The sequence below is a fragment of the Trichomycterus rosablanca genome, chromosome 8 (assembly GCF_030014385.1).
Source record: "Trichomycterus rosablanca isolate fTriRos1 chromosome 8, fTriRos1.hap1, whole genome shotgun sequence".
In the NCBI taxonomy this organism is placed as follows: Eukaryota; Metazoa; Chordata; class Actinopteri; order Siluriformes; family Trichomycteridae; genus Trichomycterus; species Trichomycterus rosablanca.
This window is the reverse complement of record NC_085995.1, coordinates 25,700,749-25,718,939: the sequence shown is the minus strand read 5'-3', so window position 1 is coordinate 25,718,939 and position 18,191 is coordinate 25,700,749. Positions and strand designations below refer to the sequence as shown.

Below are 18,191 nucleotides of genomic sequence, written 5' to 3'. Positions count from 1 at the left end.
CAAACGGCTACTAAGCTGTCACTAGATTTAAGTAAGTAATAGGGTGAGTATGTGTTGCTCTGCTATGGATTGGTCCAGGGTGTATTCCTGATATGTATTGGATGTTTGCATTGGGACAGTGGTAGCCTAGTGGGTAAAACTTTGGGTTATTAATCGAAAGGTTAAGAGTTCGAATTCTGGCTCTGCCATGCTGCCACTGTTGAGCTCTTGAGCAAGGCCCTTAACCCTCTCTGCTCCAGGGGCGCTGTACAGCTTCCAAAACAAGCTGGGATATGTGAAGAAAGAATTTCGTTGTACTGTACACCTGTATATGTATATATGACAAATAAAGGCATTCTATTCTATTCTAGGTAGGCTTCAGACCCAGCATGACCTTAATTATGAAAAACTGTTTTTGAAGGCACACTAATGAGTAAATGAATGGAAATGGAGAAATCAATGACTACTTCAATATTAATCGATACTACTTGCATAAGATCTACGATGTTTAAAACTGTACTACTTTAAGGAGTTAATTATGACCTAAAATAAATGTTAAAAATCACTTCTGTCAATAATCAACATTATACCGCGTAGCTAACTGCTAATGAATGAGAATGGCCAGCAGCAGAGACGCTGTGAAGCTGGGTGAGATAGGTGGAGGGATATTGAGTGAAGTGATTCGCCTCCAGTCTCTCTGACGCCAGGTCGAGAAGCGACAGGAAAAAAGGGAAAATCCTACTTCATGTTGCTTGTGTAAAACAGAGGAAAGGTCGAAGTGCGCTGCGATATTTAACACAGGTATGCTATATTTTGTTTATTTACTACAAAACCGACATGTTTGGCTGCGTTAATACCACTTTAATTAATCGCAATAGTTATTTGGAGTGTTTTCCACAGGAGGTGAATGGTGAAAACTTTTTCCTGGCTAACTGGCTCATTTTTCTGGTTAGCTTACGTTAATGTAAAGTTTGGACTTGATGTAACAAATGTTGTTTGTCAAAGAAATGTTTTACAAGTGTTTCCCCTCGCTTTAAAAGCGAGTTATATTTCCGGACACTTTAAATGACAACTAACTGAAAATATATATATTTTTTGCATAATTAGTTTACAATGAGTAACTTTTTTACTGACTAACTGTTAGCGTTAGCTTGTTCATGGTTAGCTAGTTAGCTTAGCCGCACATCATTACCTCTAATGTGTTTTCATCCGCGCGTGTTAGTCAACATGTTTTTTAAGGTGTTAAAGTAATTTTTGCAGTTAACCTTTAAAATAGCAAGTATTATCTCTGTTGCGTAGTTTAATCCAGTGGTTTTGGTATTAGGCGGCGATTAACTCTTAGACGAGAACATCAACTCTAGTTGCGTGTGGTGGCGTGTCTGGTTTGATCATTATTACTTATTGTTGGTTAACAATAATTTCTAATGTTGTAATTGTTTGTGCATAAAAAAAACTGGCATACATGTACGCCAAATTTAGGCTGTAAATGAACTCCGTGTTGGTTATCCATGAGCTTAAGACCAGTTCAGATGTTATTTTAAAGAACCAGTTATTTTCAGTCACTAAATTTTGAGTACTGGTTGTTTTAAAAGTTACACTTGTAAGGAACATGTATTTACATAACAGCCTTTGGATTTCACTGATTCCAACACCAGTTTTTATACTGCTGTGTTATATGAAGGTCCTGAGAAGTTTGTCTTTTAATTATAAGTTTATTGTGGGCTTTCTAAATATAATATGACTTCTACTGGGACCAAAAATACACACAGCAATCCCAATATTTGGTTCCTTTGGTGCTTTTCATCCTTATCAGTCCCTTTTGGTATTCATCAACAGTTTTGACACAACCATGGTTGGATCTCTGATCACTTTTTACTTGTCCAGATTGCTTGAGTTGGGCTTAGACTTGACTTTTCAGTACAGTTCACATACATGTTCTTGTTAAGTGTTGACGTAAAGTCTTTTGGAAGGTCATCCCAAATGCTTAATTTGTGCAATTTCAAAACTATCTTTGGTTGTTTTGGGTCATTGCCCTGCCAAAGTACCCTGTTATGAGATGCTTCATTATGCCATGCAGTTTCTGCAATGCATCATAGAATAGAATGCCTTTATTGTCATTGCACAGTGCACAATGAAATTTGGAGCATCTCCTTGACGGTACATGTATGTACACACAGACATATATATACATGTACCGTCAAGGAGATGCTCAAAATAATCAGCACCACAATGCTTGACAACGAGTACAGTCAACAAAACTCTAAAGCAATAGGCTTTTTCTATCTCTATGTGATGAGCAACAAATTTCAGTAGATTTTCAAGGGGCTGGTTTGGTTTGTGCATGACATCCTTTAATCCAGTGGCAATTTAAAGCTTGCTTAGCTGTGGACAATGTCACCTTTGTTCTAGCAACTTTTAATTTATGACCGACCTCGTCAGTTTGAGTTGGCTTTGTGACCCTGGTTAAAGTCACCACAGTTTCATGTACTTTGTACTTAAAGGCAGTTTTGTTCAGATGCTATCGTGACCCTTAGTTTAGGGACATTTTGGACTTCGGTTCAGAACTTCACAAGCATTTTAACGGTAATGCTTGTGGCTCAGTCTAACAGGTGTATTCACACACATCCTATTTATATGGAGACAGAAAAGTCACCAGTTGAAATCAGTTATCAGTAGCAAGGAATTAGGAGGCAAAAAGATGACAGAACATATTACACCACTAAATTATTAATCTAGGTTGGTGTATGGGTATTTAAGACCCAGCATAGCATATTTTCCAAAAATTCATAAAAGTATGAGTATAAAAGTTTTAATGATTGTCACAGAGTAGGAAGTAGGAAAAGTTATTAAAATCTCGAGACTGTTATCCCATATAGGTCAATTACAAGTGTATATGTTTACTGTATTTCATTAATGATGTTCTTGTCTCTGCTGTGTTGTAATAGTGTAGGAGGCACAGAAGACCAATGCAAGGTCACAGTGTTCTAAAAATTGCTATTGATTTTGCTATTGCACATCATTATACCAATGGTCTCTCATCATAGTAGGGTCTGCCCTGTCTTTTAAGCTCTAATTTTTATTTGTAGTTTTGACTAGTCATATTGTAAATAAAATAAATTACAGCTACTTTTCAGTCAGTGACAATACCTGCAATGTTTACATTCTATTTTAAATACATCTGCATAACAAAAAACATTACACAAAGTGATTGCAGAATCAAAACAGAGAACTGTTGTTTTTTGGTATGGAATAAACAGACAAAGACATTTTAACCAATTTCATTGGATATTTTTTTTTACTGTCTGCTATTATGTATCATATTCGCCAGCTCTAGTGATTGTCAGTTGTCAGATCTTTGTTCTCGCTTCAAATATAAAAACATTTCTATTTTATCCAATAAATACTTATTTTTTTAGATAATACAGGTATTTGAATTTGGCTGGACTTAAATTGTTGGAGTTTGCATGTTCTCCCCGTGTCCGTGTGGGTTTCCTCCGGGTGCTCCGGTTTCCTCCCACAGTCCAAAGACATGCAAGTGAATTGGAGACACTAAATTGTCCATGATTGTTCTATATAACCTTTTGAACTGATGAACCTTGTGTAATGAGTAACTACCGTTCTTGTCATGAATGTAACCAAAGTGTAAAACATGACGTTAAAATCCTAATAAACAAACAAACTTAAATTGTTATAATATACCTAAATAGTTATTGCTGTGTAAGTTAATCCTCAATAAGCAAATTGTGTGATGATTAACATTTATACCCTTACAACATCAACAATGATTTTTACATTATTGTACACCCTTATTTTGAATTAGTTCAGTTTGTCAGTTGTTGGTAAAATCAAGTCATTGAATTGTTATCAGTACAAAAACATTTGCATTTATGGTTGTGTGCATCTCAGTTTAGGTGCAGCTAAGTTTACAGGGAACAAATGAAAATGTGCCATTTTTTGGGTGCACGTTATAGTGGGGTGGCTTAGTGGGTAGCACGGTCATCGGATAGCAAGATGATCCTAGGTTTGATTCTCAGGTGGAGTGATCCACGTTCCTTGTGTATGCCGTTTGCATGTTCTCTCCGTCTTTGCATGGGTTTTCTCACACAATCCAAAGAGATGCAGGTTAGAAGAATTAAATATACAAAATTGCCTCTGACCGTGCTTGACACTGAACTAGAACTAATCAGTAACTGTATTTAAAAACTCCAAATGCAGCTCTACACAGAGCTGGTGAATGGTACTGACTAGCTGCGCTGTCAATTGGAAATGAAATTAAAATTGCATTTTAGCAGACAGCATTAATCTGGGTATGTTTTCTTTGACCGCTATTGGTTAATTATTGACATCCCTAATAAACGTCATGAAAAGTTTTGTTTTGTCAGACTGATAATTCAAAATGTAAAATTTTTTAGTAAGTATCTTTACAAATGATAGTCCTTATCAAACTATTTTTTCTGTGCAATACTATAATTGCAGAGCATTTTGATATGTAATGACCATATTTGTACATCATCTGGCTACTAATTACTTGTAACTGGTACTGTGAGATGCAGAGGAAATCACTTTTTAATACACAGATTAAACATTTAATTGGGAATTTATAAAAATTCTTGTTTAAGGCTTAACATTCCTACATATTTGTAAAGTAGACTCTTATGGTATATGGTTAGAGCATATTGATGGCTGTTGCCTGTTATTTAAAATAAGTATTCATTAGAGATGGGACGATCGATCGACTTTAAATCGATATCGGCCGATTTTCAATCAAAATATGCTATCGACGATCGGACGATATTTCCCAAATGTAGCCGATCCGATCACTTGATATCGACTATCGGCCGATTGCCCTGAAAGGAGATCGGAGATCGCAATCGATGCCAAAAAACCCGATCGGTCCATCTCTAGTATTCATTAATAGACAGTTATGGTAGAAAGCATCCCAATAACAAGAACGCACATTCATGTGCAGCTGTGGGTTATTTATGATTGCAGAAATCTTGTGCAGAAAACCTGTTGCTATCGGCAATCGGCCGATATTTCCTAAAAGTAGCCGATCCGATCGTGTGATATATAAAGATCGCGTTAAGTTAACAGCTCAGTGGATTGATCCAGACTTTGAGCTACAAAGCACCAACCATCACATCAAAATTAGTCAACAATCGTACAGAAACCATCGTGAAAGCTCTTCATGACCTAAAATAACATCATTAACGTTGTGCATCATACATATGATGCAATTTTGCTGACTGAAATATTTACTTTAAAAAGATAATTCAACCCGGTCACATCTGAGTCGATTCTATCAGCACGTTATATAAACTCCTGGTTCACTTTGGTAAATCGTAAGCGGTTCTTGCTTGTGATTTAGATGAAAACAGAAAACGTTACAGAGCCAATCAGAGGCAAAAGTTTATTCATTACCAAATTCGTTAGTTCAGGATCATCTGCTGAACTTTTAGGATCATCAGAAAACTTTTAGACGGAACGAGTCTGACTCGGTTACAGATCTGTGGTAATAGCAGTTTAATTAAGCTTTTAAATTAAGCTTTTTAATGTAAAAGTCACACAAACTGTTCTGAAGTATCTGGTGTTTATTTAAAACCACGACATTTAATTAATAACAGTAAACACGGAGAGATAACCGAGAAGAAGAACTTACGCATCGCATGAAAACGAATCGACTCATGAATCACTTAGCGACACTAAACAGATCATCTCTTAAAGGCACAAACACACACGCGCGCTGTTGCGTTTGTCTCCGGTTTATCTTCACTGTGAGGCTCTTTTTAATTTTTTTTTTTTCAGACTGAACTGGATAACATTAAACCTGCGTGTGTGTGTGTGTGTGGGCATGTTGCAACCCCCCCCGATCGGAATCGGCTATCGGCCCATCGCCCTGAAAGGAGATCGGAGATCGAAATCGGTGCCAAAAACCCTGATCGGTACATCTCTACTAAAAACGTTTATCAAATAAGTGCACTACCAATGCTGTTGTGACTTTTAATATACTTGTTAAGTTTTGGTTGAGGGAGGATAATCAGATAACTGAAAAAGCTGGAAAAGACCAGAGGTTTTTATCTGCTAGGAAGTGTGTAAATAGATTGAGGAGCTAATTTGCATGTCTTTAGACTTCATTGATAAATCTTGTGCTTTATTAGTTGTAAGCACTAAAAACAAATACCTAATCCTCTTGATGTTTTCTGTGGACTTTTATTGATGGGATATCGTTAATAAAACTTCACTGTGACCTTGTAAAATCTACTTTAAGTCTGCAGCAGTAAGATAGTTCTGCACAGTACTCTGCACAGTGCCTCACCAATCCTTTTTATTGTGTTCATCTAGAAAGCAAACTAATCATGGCTTGTTTAGAGCTTAAGATTTTAGACATACAAACACTACAGCATTTTTTGTGAAGACTAGTCATTACTTAAGGCACAATTCTTGTATATAAATTATTAGGCACATCTTTGAAACAGACCCAATAAAACCCATAAATTTGGCAGGTTTTATATTTCTTAAATCGACAATTTTATTATTGTTTTTCCAATCGCAGAAATTATGGGTTTCTTTTTAGTTACCACCTATACTCAATTACTATCTGCCTATCAGCTCTTATTTTCTCCTGTAGGCATGTTGGTAATTGCAGTAGCACTGGGAAAATGCAGACTTTCTGTTTATCAGACTTTTGGTTTACCCAGTATGCTATTGATATTACTGACTTTATTCCATGATTTAAATAATACACACTAAAATATTTTTCACCGTCTTGATTTACTCTTAGCTATAATAACTGTTCTACTGCTGCAAGCTGAGTTGTAAAATAAAAAGACTGTTTGCAATTCTAGTTTGTGTGGATGATGTAAGTCTCTAAGGGGAGGGGGTGTGTGGTTGCCATAAGCATTGTAACAAAGCCTGGTTAAGCCCACTGCGTCTAAGCCTGGTGTGTATGACTTCCTAACCATTTCTTTTTTTCAGTAATATGACTTACTAATGACCATAGTTTTGGTCAGTTACAAGTCACAGAATTGATCATGGCTGTTTTGTTTAGGAGGCTTGCATAGACGGCACCAGTTCATCTTATTTGTAAATAATGATGGTGCTCAGTAGTATCACTAAGCTCATTATAAAGGTTTTTATATATCTTGAAAATAGATGAGATTTAGCTAAATAGGATATCCCTAAAAGTGGAAAAGAGAATTAGTGCAAAAAGTGCAAATTATGGCGAATCATTAAAAATGTGACAATAACCAATGTCTCTTTACTGTAATTTTACAGACTGCCTCTGCCACCTCTGAGCCGGGCAAAAGGGGCAGCTCATCTGACCTCCTGCATCATTTAAACCTTTGTATGGTTAAATTCTGTATGGATTAGGTACTCGAGCTAGCGTATAATCTGAACCATCACAGACATGGGAATCTTTTGAATAGTAACAGTTAGTCTCAGTGGGTTGGGACTGATGTTTGACAGCTTTAGAGGAGGTCAAGGGGAAGGGATGTGGCTACAGGAAGTGGCTTACAGTGGTCTAATATCCTTCTTGTCCCAGTTTACATGCAGTGTTGTCAGCAGCTGTGCTCTAGCTTTCCTGCCGACTTGCCCAGAGAGCACCCTGACTGGGACATAGACAGTATGTTGTTTACAAATGCAGTACAATGGTGATCTGTTATATTGCACCACTACACATGACAAGTGGGTACTTCTTAGGCGGCACTTTAAATAGAAGTTTTTAAATAGAGCTTTTTGTCCCAAGGGTGACGATCGTAGTAGATCACTCCTCGTGGGTCATTTTACTGTTTAATGGTTTTCTTCTCTGTAATTCAAAGGTTAAATGTTCTTATTGTTTGAGGGGTCTGAAATGACATCCTTAAACTGGTTTCTCAGCTGCTAAAGCATGAGTGTGCCTAAAGTGATTAGTGCTGCTAAAATAGTTTAGCAATTTAGCAATTTGATTTATTCAATAATCGGACTAAGCTTTGAATATGCAAGCTATGAATATGCACCGGGGCTGCCTTAACAACAAAACAATTACAATAAATAAAACTAAACCATAGGGCTGTCGCGCTAACCGCAATTTTGAATAGACCAGTATAGACCAGCCAACCGCAGGGCATGCCAAGCAACCGCATCACTGTGATATTCACGTTTTTTCTTTCTTTCTTCCTTCTTTTTTTTTTTTTTTTTTTTTTTTGCAGGGTCCATTTTGTTTTATACGCTTACATTCGGGCATAATAAATGTTAAATAAATTCATAATGAAAATGAGCTAAGAGCGTCATTTTCCCGCAACCTGTTCTCACGCGTTGCTGCTGAGTGTCAGGCTTTGTGTTTTAAAATGTAAACAATGGCAACAGGAATTATAGGCAAGTTTATTAATGATTAAATTGAGTTCACACTCAATAAATACTTGTAATTTAGACTATATTTAAACAGCCTTGGCGTACTAAAACACTTAATGACGGTTAATATGGCATTGCAGCCTGCAACTATTCTCTTGCTCGCTTGCTGGAATGATTTAAATGTATTTTTTTGTTAAATAAAAATGTATTGAAACGAATAATAACTTAAAATGTAGTATATATTATGTTAATTATACCTACTAAATAGATAGTTAATAGTGGCGTAACAACCAGGCTAGATTTGCTCTGCTCTGTGTATTACTGCAACATCGGTAATGCCGGGAACATCACTCCCCCACTCAGATCCTCTCTAAACCACATCAGGTGAACTTGTTGGTTCTTCTAGTGCGCATGATAATGCAGGTTTAAGGTCTTACAGACTTTATTAATTTTTGATTTTTATTTATTTTTTTATTTTTTTACCATATTTTGATTAGATGTGCGTTTTTAGCCTAAACACTTCTTTTTCGTTTCACAGTGTATATCTAGCCTAGGCTAGAAGCTAAATTTAAACCTTTTTTTAATAGAGAAAAGACGCGCATCCCTGCTCTGTTCTGTATTTAACAATAAACACGCATTTCATTGGTCTTAAAGCTGTCTCATCTTTGTCATTATAAAGCAATAATATATCTAATCATAGCCTAACAATAAAGCTTGTTTATATAGCTCTAAAATCCAGATCAATTAAGTAATTTTCAAAAAAAAAAAGAAAAATGGCGATATTACCGCATACCGTGATATTGAGACGGGCTGAATATCGCAAGGGGAAATTCTGTCACCGCGACAGCCCTACTAAACCAGTCATTTTTTCCAATTAACTTTTCACAATGAAGCATCCATCCAGTACCCACAGCTGAAGTCTTCCCACACCATTTCAGCTTTCTGATTAGTTTATTCCTCTGACTCTACTAGTAGGTGTTTTGCTATGTATATTTTATATATTGGTGGTTTTCCCTAAATGTCATGTCCTTGGACCTTACTGATCTTTTCTTTTTGGCAACATTTCATTTTATAAACGATTGTTATATTGTGGTTTTACCTTCGTGTACTGGGAGTCTATATATATATTAGTTTTCATACCTTAAGGTTTTTCAACCTAAGCTGTAGCAAATGTTCAGTAGCAAGGGGCAAGGTGTAGGGAGTATATTTGTTCATATCATTCATTGTCATTTTGAAAGTTACAGTTTATGTATCCTGTTTTAAGCAATACACAGTTTAAACTGACCACAGTATGCATATTTACATCTTGTATTTAAATACTGCAATTTTCTAATGTAACTGATTCAGATGCAATTTATTAAGTTATTTGACCTGAAGTGTTTTATTAAAGCCTGTTGTAAATCTGTGGGTTGCCATATGTTTATCAGAATCAGAATTGGGCTTTATTGGCCAAATATGCTCACACATGCAGGAAATTTTCTTTTTGGTTACAAAAGCTTACAGTGCTCAGTGACTGACAACATTCAAATGTTCATAGTAGTACACAAAACCACACACTAACTACCCCTTTACCCTTACACACACATACAGCTGTAAACTCCAAACTAGCTCAGGTTCTATAAACTGTACAGCTTGGGTTTGTGTATACTCAGCTAATCCATCTTTTCATTGTTTTGCAGATGCTGTTCTTGCCCTTTATTATTTTCTGCACCCCATCTTTATTATGGACTAGACCAGCTGATCCTGACCTACAGTTCAGTATTAATAGCAAATTCAAAGATCAATTCTTTCCATATTTTTTTCCATCATACTACTTCTCAAGTGGTTGTGATTCGCTCACACCCTCTTTCCACCCCCATCCCCCCACCCCATTCCCTTCATCATAGACCTTCCTGATCACCAGCAGCTGCGTCCTGCTTCTGTTTCCTGTCCTTGGCCGTACAAGGCTGAAGCAGTCAACTCCCCAAACACCTCTGTAACACACAAACGCACGCAAACACTCTCATCCTCCTGGCCTGGCGCAGCCCTAATAGCGCTCCAGCTCCCTCTTCCAGCGTGGCACGATGACCTCCATGTCCAGCCTGTTCTCCTTCACCAGCCCGGCTGTAAAACGCCTGCTGGGGTGGAAGCAGGGAGATGAAGAGGAGAAGTGGGCCGAGAAGGCTGTGGATGCGCTTGTAAAGAAGCTTAAGAAGAAGAAGGGAGCAATGGAAGATCTGGAAAAGGCCTTGAGCAGCCCAGGCCAGCCCAGCAAGTGTGTAACAATCCCACGTTCACTGGATGGCCGTTTGCAGGTGTCTCACAGAAAGGGCCTCCCACATGTCATCTATTGCCGTGTGTGGCGCTGGCCTGACCTCCAGTCGCACCATGAACTTAAGCCCCTAGAGGTGTGTGAGTACCCATTCGGCTCAAAACAGAAGGAAGTTTGCATCAACCCATATCACTACAAAAGGGTAGAAAGTCCTGGTAAGGTTTTTTTTTTTGTTGTAGCCTCATTCAATGTCTGAGCTGATTTGTACCTTTAAATTATGTGTTGTTATCTGTGTAACCTATTTTTGCTTTGCATAAAAAAAAAAAAAGAAAGTGGATAGGGAGTGCTGTACTGAATCCATGGACAGATATCGAATGTCTTGGAGTAGAGTGAGAAAACATCTCTTTTGTGGGCTGAAAACGGATCTGTTTTGCTTTCACTGTTATCTTTACTATTAGCCTGTCAAGCACTTGAGATTTTATTAAGGAGTCCTTGATTTTATAATGAAAGCAATAAAAAGCAATAATAATAAGTTTAATTTAAAAAGCACCACACTCATAACCACGTTTGCTTTACAACAAACATTCAGTGAGAGAATGTTGAGAGAGTATTTCTGAAAAGAGGAATATTTTTGGCTGAGCTTTAAAGACCGATAGTGAGTGACACTTATGATAGTTTGGAGCTATGACACAAAGACCTGCCCCCAACAGTGACCAGTCTAAATTTTGGGATAGTTTAATGCCCTCTATCAGGTGTCCCACATATTTAGGAAGGACAATAAGGGAAGTCGGCTAAATAGGCTGGTCCCTGACCACGTAGACATTTGTATGTTAGCACGAGGGGTTTAAACTGGATACAAAGTGGTGCATGTAACCAGTGTAATTGGCACTGAATTAGGGTGGGCTGGGTTTTTTTATTACCAAATTGAGCCCGGTATGAGAAAGACCAGGACGAAGTATGAAGTCAGGTGTATTTGCAAGTGCAGATTAGTAAAAATTCAGGTTTATCAGTGTTTGGTTATTTTTAAAAAGCTACTTCACATCTGTCGGCTGAGGTCCTGAATACAATATACAAGGACAAGTAATGCGATTTGGTGCTGACAGAAAATTTTGTATTATGATCAGCATAACAGTGAAAATAAAGCCCATGACGGCCCATAACATATAGATAATGAAGAGCAGCGGACCAAGGACCGACCAAGAGCATCAAAGTAAAATCTAATAGAGATGTAGGATATGAACCAAGTAAGGGCAGTGTTAGAAATGCCAATAGCTAAGAGGTGGGAGATAAGTATATCATGATTAATGGTGTTAAATAAAGCACTTAAATCTGAAAGTAGTATAAAATTGATAGCATTAGAATCAGTAGAAAAGAGATCATTTAGAGCCCATACAAGGGCTTCCTCGGTGCTATGCAATGTAGAAACATTATATAACGTTTATTTATTTTTTTGTTTTTTCTCTCCACTTACAGTGCTTCCTCCGGTGTTGGTGCCCAGACACAGCGAGTTCAACCCCCAGCACAGCCTTCTGGTGCAGTTCCGCAACCTGAGCCACAATGATCCACACATGCCTCATAACGCAACTTATCCCGAGTCCTTCCCGCAGCACAGTGGTGGGAGCTCCTTTCCTATCTCACCAAATTCACCATACCCACCTTCTCCTGCCAGCAGTGGCACATATCCCAACTCACCCGCCAGCTCAGGACCATCTAGCCCCTTCCAGCTCCCAGGTATTTGTTAATTTCGCAACACATTGCTGAAAGGCGAACTAACTCTACAAGGAATTTTTTATTTTAGTTAGATTAGGCATGCAAATTTTGCTTATTTTTAACAGACTTATAGCATCACATCAAAATTGGATTGTTTGGGTTAGGGTTAACACACTGCTGTGGGGTGTTTGAACTCGCAAATTTGAATCTCAACTGAGCCACCAACTTGTTCAACATCCCCACAAATACAATTGGCCTTATTTTAACTATGAAAGGTTGGACATTGTCTCTTCCTGCTGTCACTGCGATATACAAGGATTTTTCTCGGTCATGTCGGCCTTGAAATAAAGTTATATTATCAGTTACAAAGAAAATTAACTGATAAACCAGTAGGTACAAAATGCATAACAATGCTTTAATATTTTATAATAAGTTTTGTCAGACTATATATACTTTACCATTCCTGTTATTCCTAAAAATACTTTAGGGAACTAAGTGCACATGCAAAGATTACTAATACTGAAAATGTGACTGTACAAATCACTAATGCTGATGCATGGAGAATCCAAATTTGGAACAAAAGGTTTGTGTGTGTGTGTGTGTGTGTGTGTGTGTGTGTGTGTGCGCGCGAGTGTGTGTACCAGTTCAAGGCCAGTTTATTGTTTTTGTAATTATTTTTCTTTTCTTTTTTTCCTTTTTTTTTAAGCAACCACACCTGGTTACTAGATGCTGCTATGCTATTATGAAAAGTAATAGCTGAATCAAATAAATATATACATTATATAAATAGTAACCTCATGAATTTTTTAACAGTGCCAACTGCTTCACATAAGCACTATGGAGCTAAAACCCCTTGTGGGAATGTTGCTGGCTGATGGGTTGGTTTGAAATGGGCATTTATCAGGGACATGTGAAATCAGACACTAAAAGCTATCCATGAGAAGTGGGGGGGGGCTTCCGGTAAAGATCCATTGAAACATTGACTCGAGTATTGATGTGTATGAACCATTTGTTTTGCTGCAGCATCTCCACTTTAACTGTTTTCTTTTGGGTGTTTTTCTTTCCAGCTGACACCCCTCCCCCAGCCTACATGCCTCCAGAGGATGGGATGGGTCAGGATGGCTCTAAGCCCATGGATACTTGCAGCAGCATGGTGCCTGCAAACATGCCCAGAGGAGGTAAGAGTGTTGCACCAAAGCAGATTATCATAGCCCAAGTTCTCTTAATCAGCATGACAGAGGGATGATATTTTTTTTAAATCTGATTTTGCAAATAAAAATTGTTTTGGTATCCGTTATTTAGCTAGTTTATTATGCCTTGTCATGGAAGACCCAAAAATTGGATGAATAAAATATTGGCAGTGGTACTTCAGGACATGAACCAAGATCGGATATGTATCCCACTATATTACCTATTTTTTCCCCCTCTCTTTCAGATGTACAGCCAGTAGAGTATGAGGAGCCCAGTCACTGGTGCTCAATTGTGTACTATGAACTGAATAACCGTGTCGGTGAGGCTTACCATGCTTCCTCGACCAGTGTGCTTGTGGATGGCTTCACCGATCCATCCAACAACAAAAACCGCTTCTGCCTTGGCCTGCTGTCCAACGTGAACCGCAACTCTACGATTGAGAACACTCGTCGCCATATTGGCAAAGGTAAGCACAGGGTGCACAGTAGCTAATTTAGGCATGGTGTGAGGTTTGGCATTTTTGTTGACTGATAACATTCAAAATGGTTTTACATTTTAAAGCAAACGTTCAGAATACACAAATGTAGGTTTTACATATAAAATGGATTAAAATTATAATTGGTGCTTCTTTTTTTTTATTATTTTACGGGTGCATGGGCGCATTACGGCATTGTTTGCTTCTTTTACATGAAACATGCCAATTTTTTTTCCTTTTTCTTTAATTTTTGCATAGCCAATTAGTCTTCCGCTGCTGGAGACCTGACTGTGTCCGAGAAGGGTCCGAGAATAGTTGCTAAACAAACGCTGCCTCCGATGCGTGTGCAATCCACCGACCCCTTCCTATTATACCATTTTTCAGAGAATGAGGCCGGTTTTCAGTGTTCTTCCAATTATGTACAACACAGCGCTGAAGATCCCACCTCCCTTTTAGTCCGGGCTTTTTTTCCACCCATCAGACTAGTGCAAATTTGACACTGCCAGTTGTCTGCTAGCAGTAGCAGAGTTGAGATTTGAAGTTGGAGAGTTCAGAATCCCAGTGCTGGTGTGATAGTGGCATATCCACTATATTTTGTTTTATAACAAAACATCTGGTAATGTTGTAATGCGTTAACAAACTTGTCATGTATGAAGTTGTACATTTATGGAAGAATTTGTGTTTTTACTTTATCTAGAAATACATGAAGAATATGAGATCAATTTATTTAATTAAAATACTGTCTCATGTTTAATCTTAGGTGTTCATCTGTATTATGTTGGAGGAGAGGTGTATGCTGAGTGTTTGAGCGATACCAGTATTTTCGTGCAGAGCAGGAACTGCAACTACCACCACGGCTTTCACCCAACTACCGTGTGCAAGATCCCCAGTGGCTGCAGCCTGAAGATTTTCAACAACCAGGAGTTTGCCCAGTTACTTGCACAGTCTGTCAACCATGGCTTTGAGGCTGTGTATGAACTTACCAAGATGTGCACCATCCGCATGAGCTTCGTCAAGGTAACAAATCTTTAAAATTTCTAATGCATGTAGTGTCTCATTAATAATAATATAATAATATGAATAATATCCTAATTAAATCATCTGTATTTGATAAATGGGTGGGGGGGGTTCTGTTAAATCAGAAGGCAGGCAGAAGACTCTTTTGTGGTCAGTGTTAAAGCTGACCATTTGTTAATGGTGACACCAGCCTGGTCAGAGCTCTATGCAATTGACCATATCAGTGAAGGCAAAATTACGTATCACACGTTTTCTACTGCAACACCAATTCCTGCCATCCTTTCATGATGCTGGCATAGGCGGCAAATGAATACTTGAAGTACATCAACTATTCATTTTAGAAAGGCATGCATACTTGTTAGTCTCAGCACCAACTTCTCTTCTTTTTTTGAATCACTGGGCACAATGCAGTACCACACCATTGCCTGGATGCCAATGAATCACAGGGCCTCCTTTCCCACAGTCATGTCTGTATACAGACACCAGGCTGAAAGCACCTCTGGGGATTTGAACCTTGGGTATTAGTGTTAGTGGGCTGGCATAATTTACCACTGAGCCACCAGAGCGCCCCTCTTACAGTCAGATATATTTAAAAATATAGTGGACAGACTCATTTTTAGACGCATGCAGCTATAAACATTATTAAGCTATTTATTTAAACAAACCTTAATACTTGGTATTTATTTTTGCTTTTTTCTCCACAGGGTTGGGGTGCTGAATATCACCGACAGGATGTGACCAGCACTCCCTGCTGGATAGAAGTGCATCTGCATGGCCCCCTCCAGTGGCTGGATAAAGTACTGACACAAATGGGCTCTCCAGTAAACCCCATCTCCTCAGTTTCCTAATGATGGGCCATTGGTGGGTTGGGAGAGAATTTGTTTTTGTTTTTATGTGGATTTTTTTTTTTTTTCTTTTTTGCCTTTTTCTTCCTTTCTTTTCTTAAAGTTCAAAAGAAAGGAAGGACATAAGGCCAAACTGTTTACACTTCCTGCAAAAGGGTCACAGAAACCTTAAGCAGTAAGAATGACAAGGAAAAACTGTGGCACATTAGCAGAGGAGGATTCTAAGCGGCGGCATCCAACGGACTAACCTACTACTTTAGTATTTGCCTTCATGTCTGTTTTGAAATTCTACGTGTATGAGTGACTTTCCTCAATCTGTAGGTAATCTTGTAGTGGAACGAAAGTGGAAACGATACTGTGTACATTTACTTCACTTTGCAAAAGTCAAAATGGCAAACTTTTGATTCTATGAGAATCTGTACTTATTGTTTAGTCCAATTTCCTCTACACTGACAGTCTGTTAGGTTTACCATTAGATTCTGCTCATTGTGGTTCTCACATTTTTATAGCTTTTATTGCCTCAAGGCAAAACGAAAAGTTACTGCTTTTAAATAAAATCTCTATGCTATAAAATTCAGGTGTATTATTTCAAATGTGTTTAAAATTCTGTTTCATGTCTGTCACATGCTCGGTGTGAACCTGCTCTCATCTGTAAAGAGAATGAGGTGCCAATGGTGGACCTGTCAATTCTGGTCGTTTTCCGGCACATGCCAGTCGAGCTGCACAGTGCTGGACTGTGCATACAGGTCCCTCTAGAGAACATAGGGCTCTCATGCCACCCTAACGGAGTCTGTTTCTGACAGTTTGTTTACAAACATGCACACCAATAGCCTGCTGAAGGTCACTTTGTAGAGCAGTGTTCCTCCTTGCACAAAGGAGCAGATACCGGTCCTGCTGCTGAGTTGATGCCCTTCTTTGGCCCTGTCCTGCTCTCTTTGTGTATCTCCTCCATGCTATTGAGACTGTGCTGGGAGACAGAGCAAACCTTCTTGCGACAGCACGTTTGGATGTGCCATCCTGAAGTAGCTGGACCAGAGCGGTAGAGAGAACAGAGTGGCGACACTCCCATTGGGAACCGTTGGAAAGGGGGCGGGACATTTTTTCTGCGCAGCTTCCGGGTTGTGGAGCTCTGTATAGTTCCAAACATCCCATAGAGCCCCATTCATTTCCACTACTTATCAAACATTTTTAGCTGTATGTTGCTTTGTTTTTAAAAAATTATGAATTTAATGTCATTAATATACTTAATACTGTTATTGTTTAGCATTTGCTCAGCACTAAATGTTACATGTTTATCTTAATTAATAGGTATAACCCAATTTAGCTTAGTCAGTTAAGCTTAATTAATGACACACGAGTCTTTTCACCTAAAATGAGTTGATTAATCAAGAGTCTTGTTACAGAAATGATCATAAAACATTAGAACCACAATAAATCATTATACTTTTACTTTCATACTTAAGTACATTTGAAGGTAAATTTAGTTTAGTACTTTAGTGGAGGTAAAGAGTATTTTTACTTTTACTACTACTTTTACTGGAGTAATATGTTACCTTGGATATCTCTACTTTAACTCAACTACATGGTTTGTGTACCTTGTCCACCACTTACATTAGACAAAATGAACTAGTGCATATTCATAATGAATTCATTAATGTATTACATGTAGGAATCAATTATTAATCACTCATGAAATAAGAGATGAATGAATGCTTTTTCATGTACCTGCACTATAATGTTAAAGGTACGGTAGTGTGTTTATCAATCTGTTCATTCAGTGCAGGTAAACCTTATGAATCCAGCACATGACTTAGTGTTTAGCCAAAATGATTATTATTATGAATCCTCAGGAAAGTGAAGGGAGATTAGTTTATGCAAAAAACAAAACATAAAAAACTTTAATGTCTATACTGTATATTGTCTCTACTACTTAATGATATCGCATTATGTAATGTATGCTAATATAATGTACTGTGTGTTAACAAGAACGACCTATTAACAAGTCATTATAAACATCAATCTTCCACTTTATATACCAAATTGACATTAAAGCAGATGCAGTAAATGTAAACGCAGTTGAAAATACCCAGAAATTGTACAAATGTTTATTATTTGCCGTTTAATATTTCATTTACTGCTGCCTGTCCCATATGAGAACATGACAGCGCCGGGTTTGTTTGGAACTATTGAGGGTTACTTGAACCACGTGACCGCGTAGCGGCGAGATCAAGGAGTGTCGCAACTCTCTCTATCTACGGCTCTGAGCTGGACTATCTGTGCAAACTGAAAGGGCTGCGGGTACCTCCGTATGCTACCAGTAGTCACAAGGACACTAGCAAAACGCAAAACTAGAGAAGAATCAGTGAGGGGGGATAAGGAGAGTGCCACCACC

The 18,191-nt window shown here is 38.2% G+C and overlaps 1 protein-coding gene across 1 annotated transcript; it reads left to right on the top strand.

Moving 5' to 3' along the window:
* Positions 1-687: 687 nt before the first annotated feature.
* On the top strand, positions 688-16,372 carry smad5 (SMAD family member 5). The gene is made up of 7 exons (XM_063000622.1): positions 688-780; positions 9,990-10,776; positions 12,035-12,292; positions 13,339-13,449; positions 13,707-13,928; positions 14,698-14,954; positions 15,659-16,372. The coding sequence occupies exons 2-7, from the start codon at positions 10,374-10,376 to the stop codon at positions 15,800-15,802; spliced, it is 1,395 nt and encodes a 464-aa protein (XP_062856692.1). The 5' UTR covers positions 688-780; positions 9,990-10,373; the 3' UTR covers positions 15,803-16,372.
* The last annotated feature ends 1,819 nt before the right edge of the window (positions 16,373-18,191 follow it).

Coding starts and splice junctions, on each gene's coding strand:
- smad5 (XM_063000622.1), top strand. CDS start 10,374: ATGACCTCCATGTCCAGCCTGTTCTCCTTCACCAGCCCGGCTGTAAAA. Junction 10,777..12,034: donor CAAAAGGGTAGAAAGTCCTG/GTAAGGTTTTTT, acceptor CTCCACTTACAG/TGCTTCCTCCGGTGTTGGTG. Junction 12,293..13,338: donor TAGCCCCTTCCAGCTCCCAG/GTATTTGTTAAT, acceptor TTTTCTTTCCAG/CTGACACCCCTCCCCCAGCC.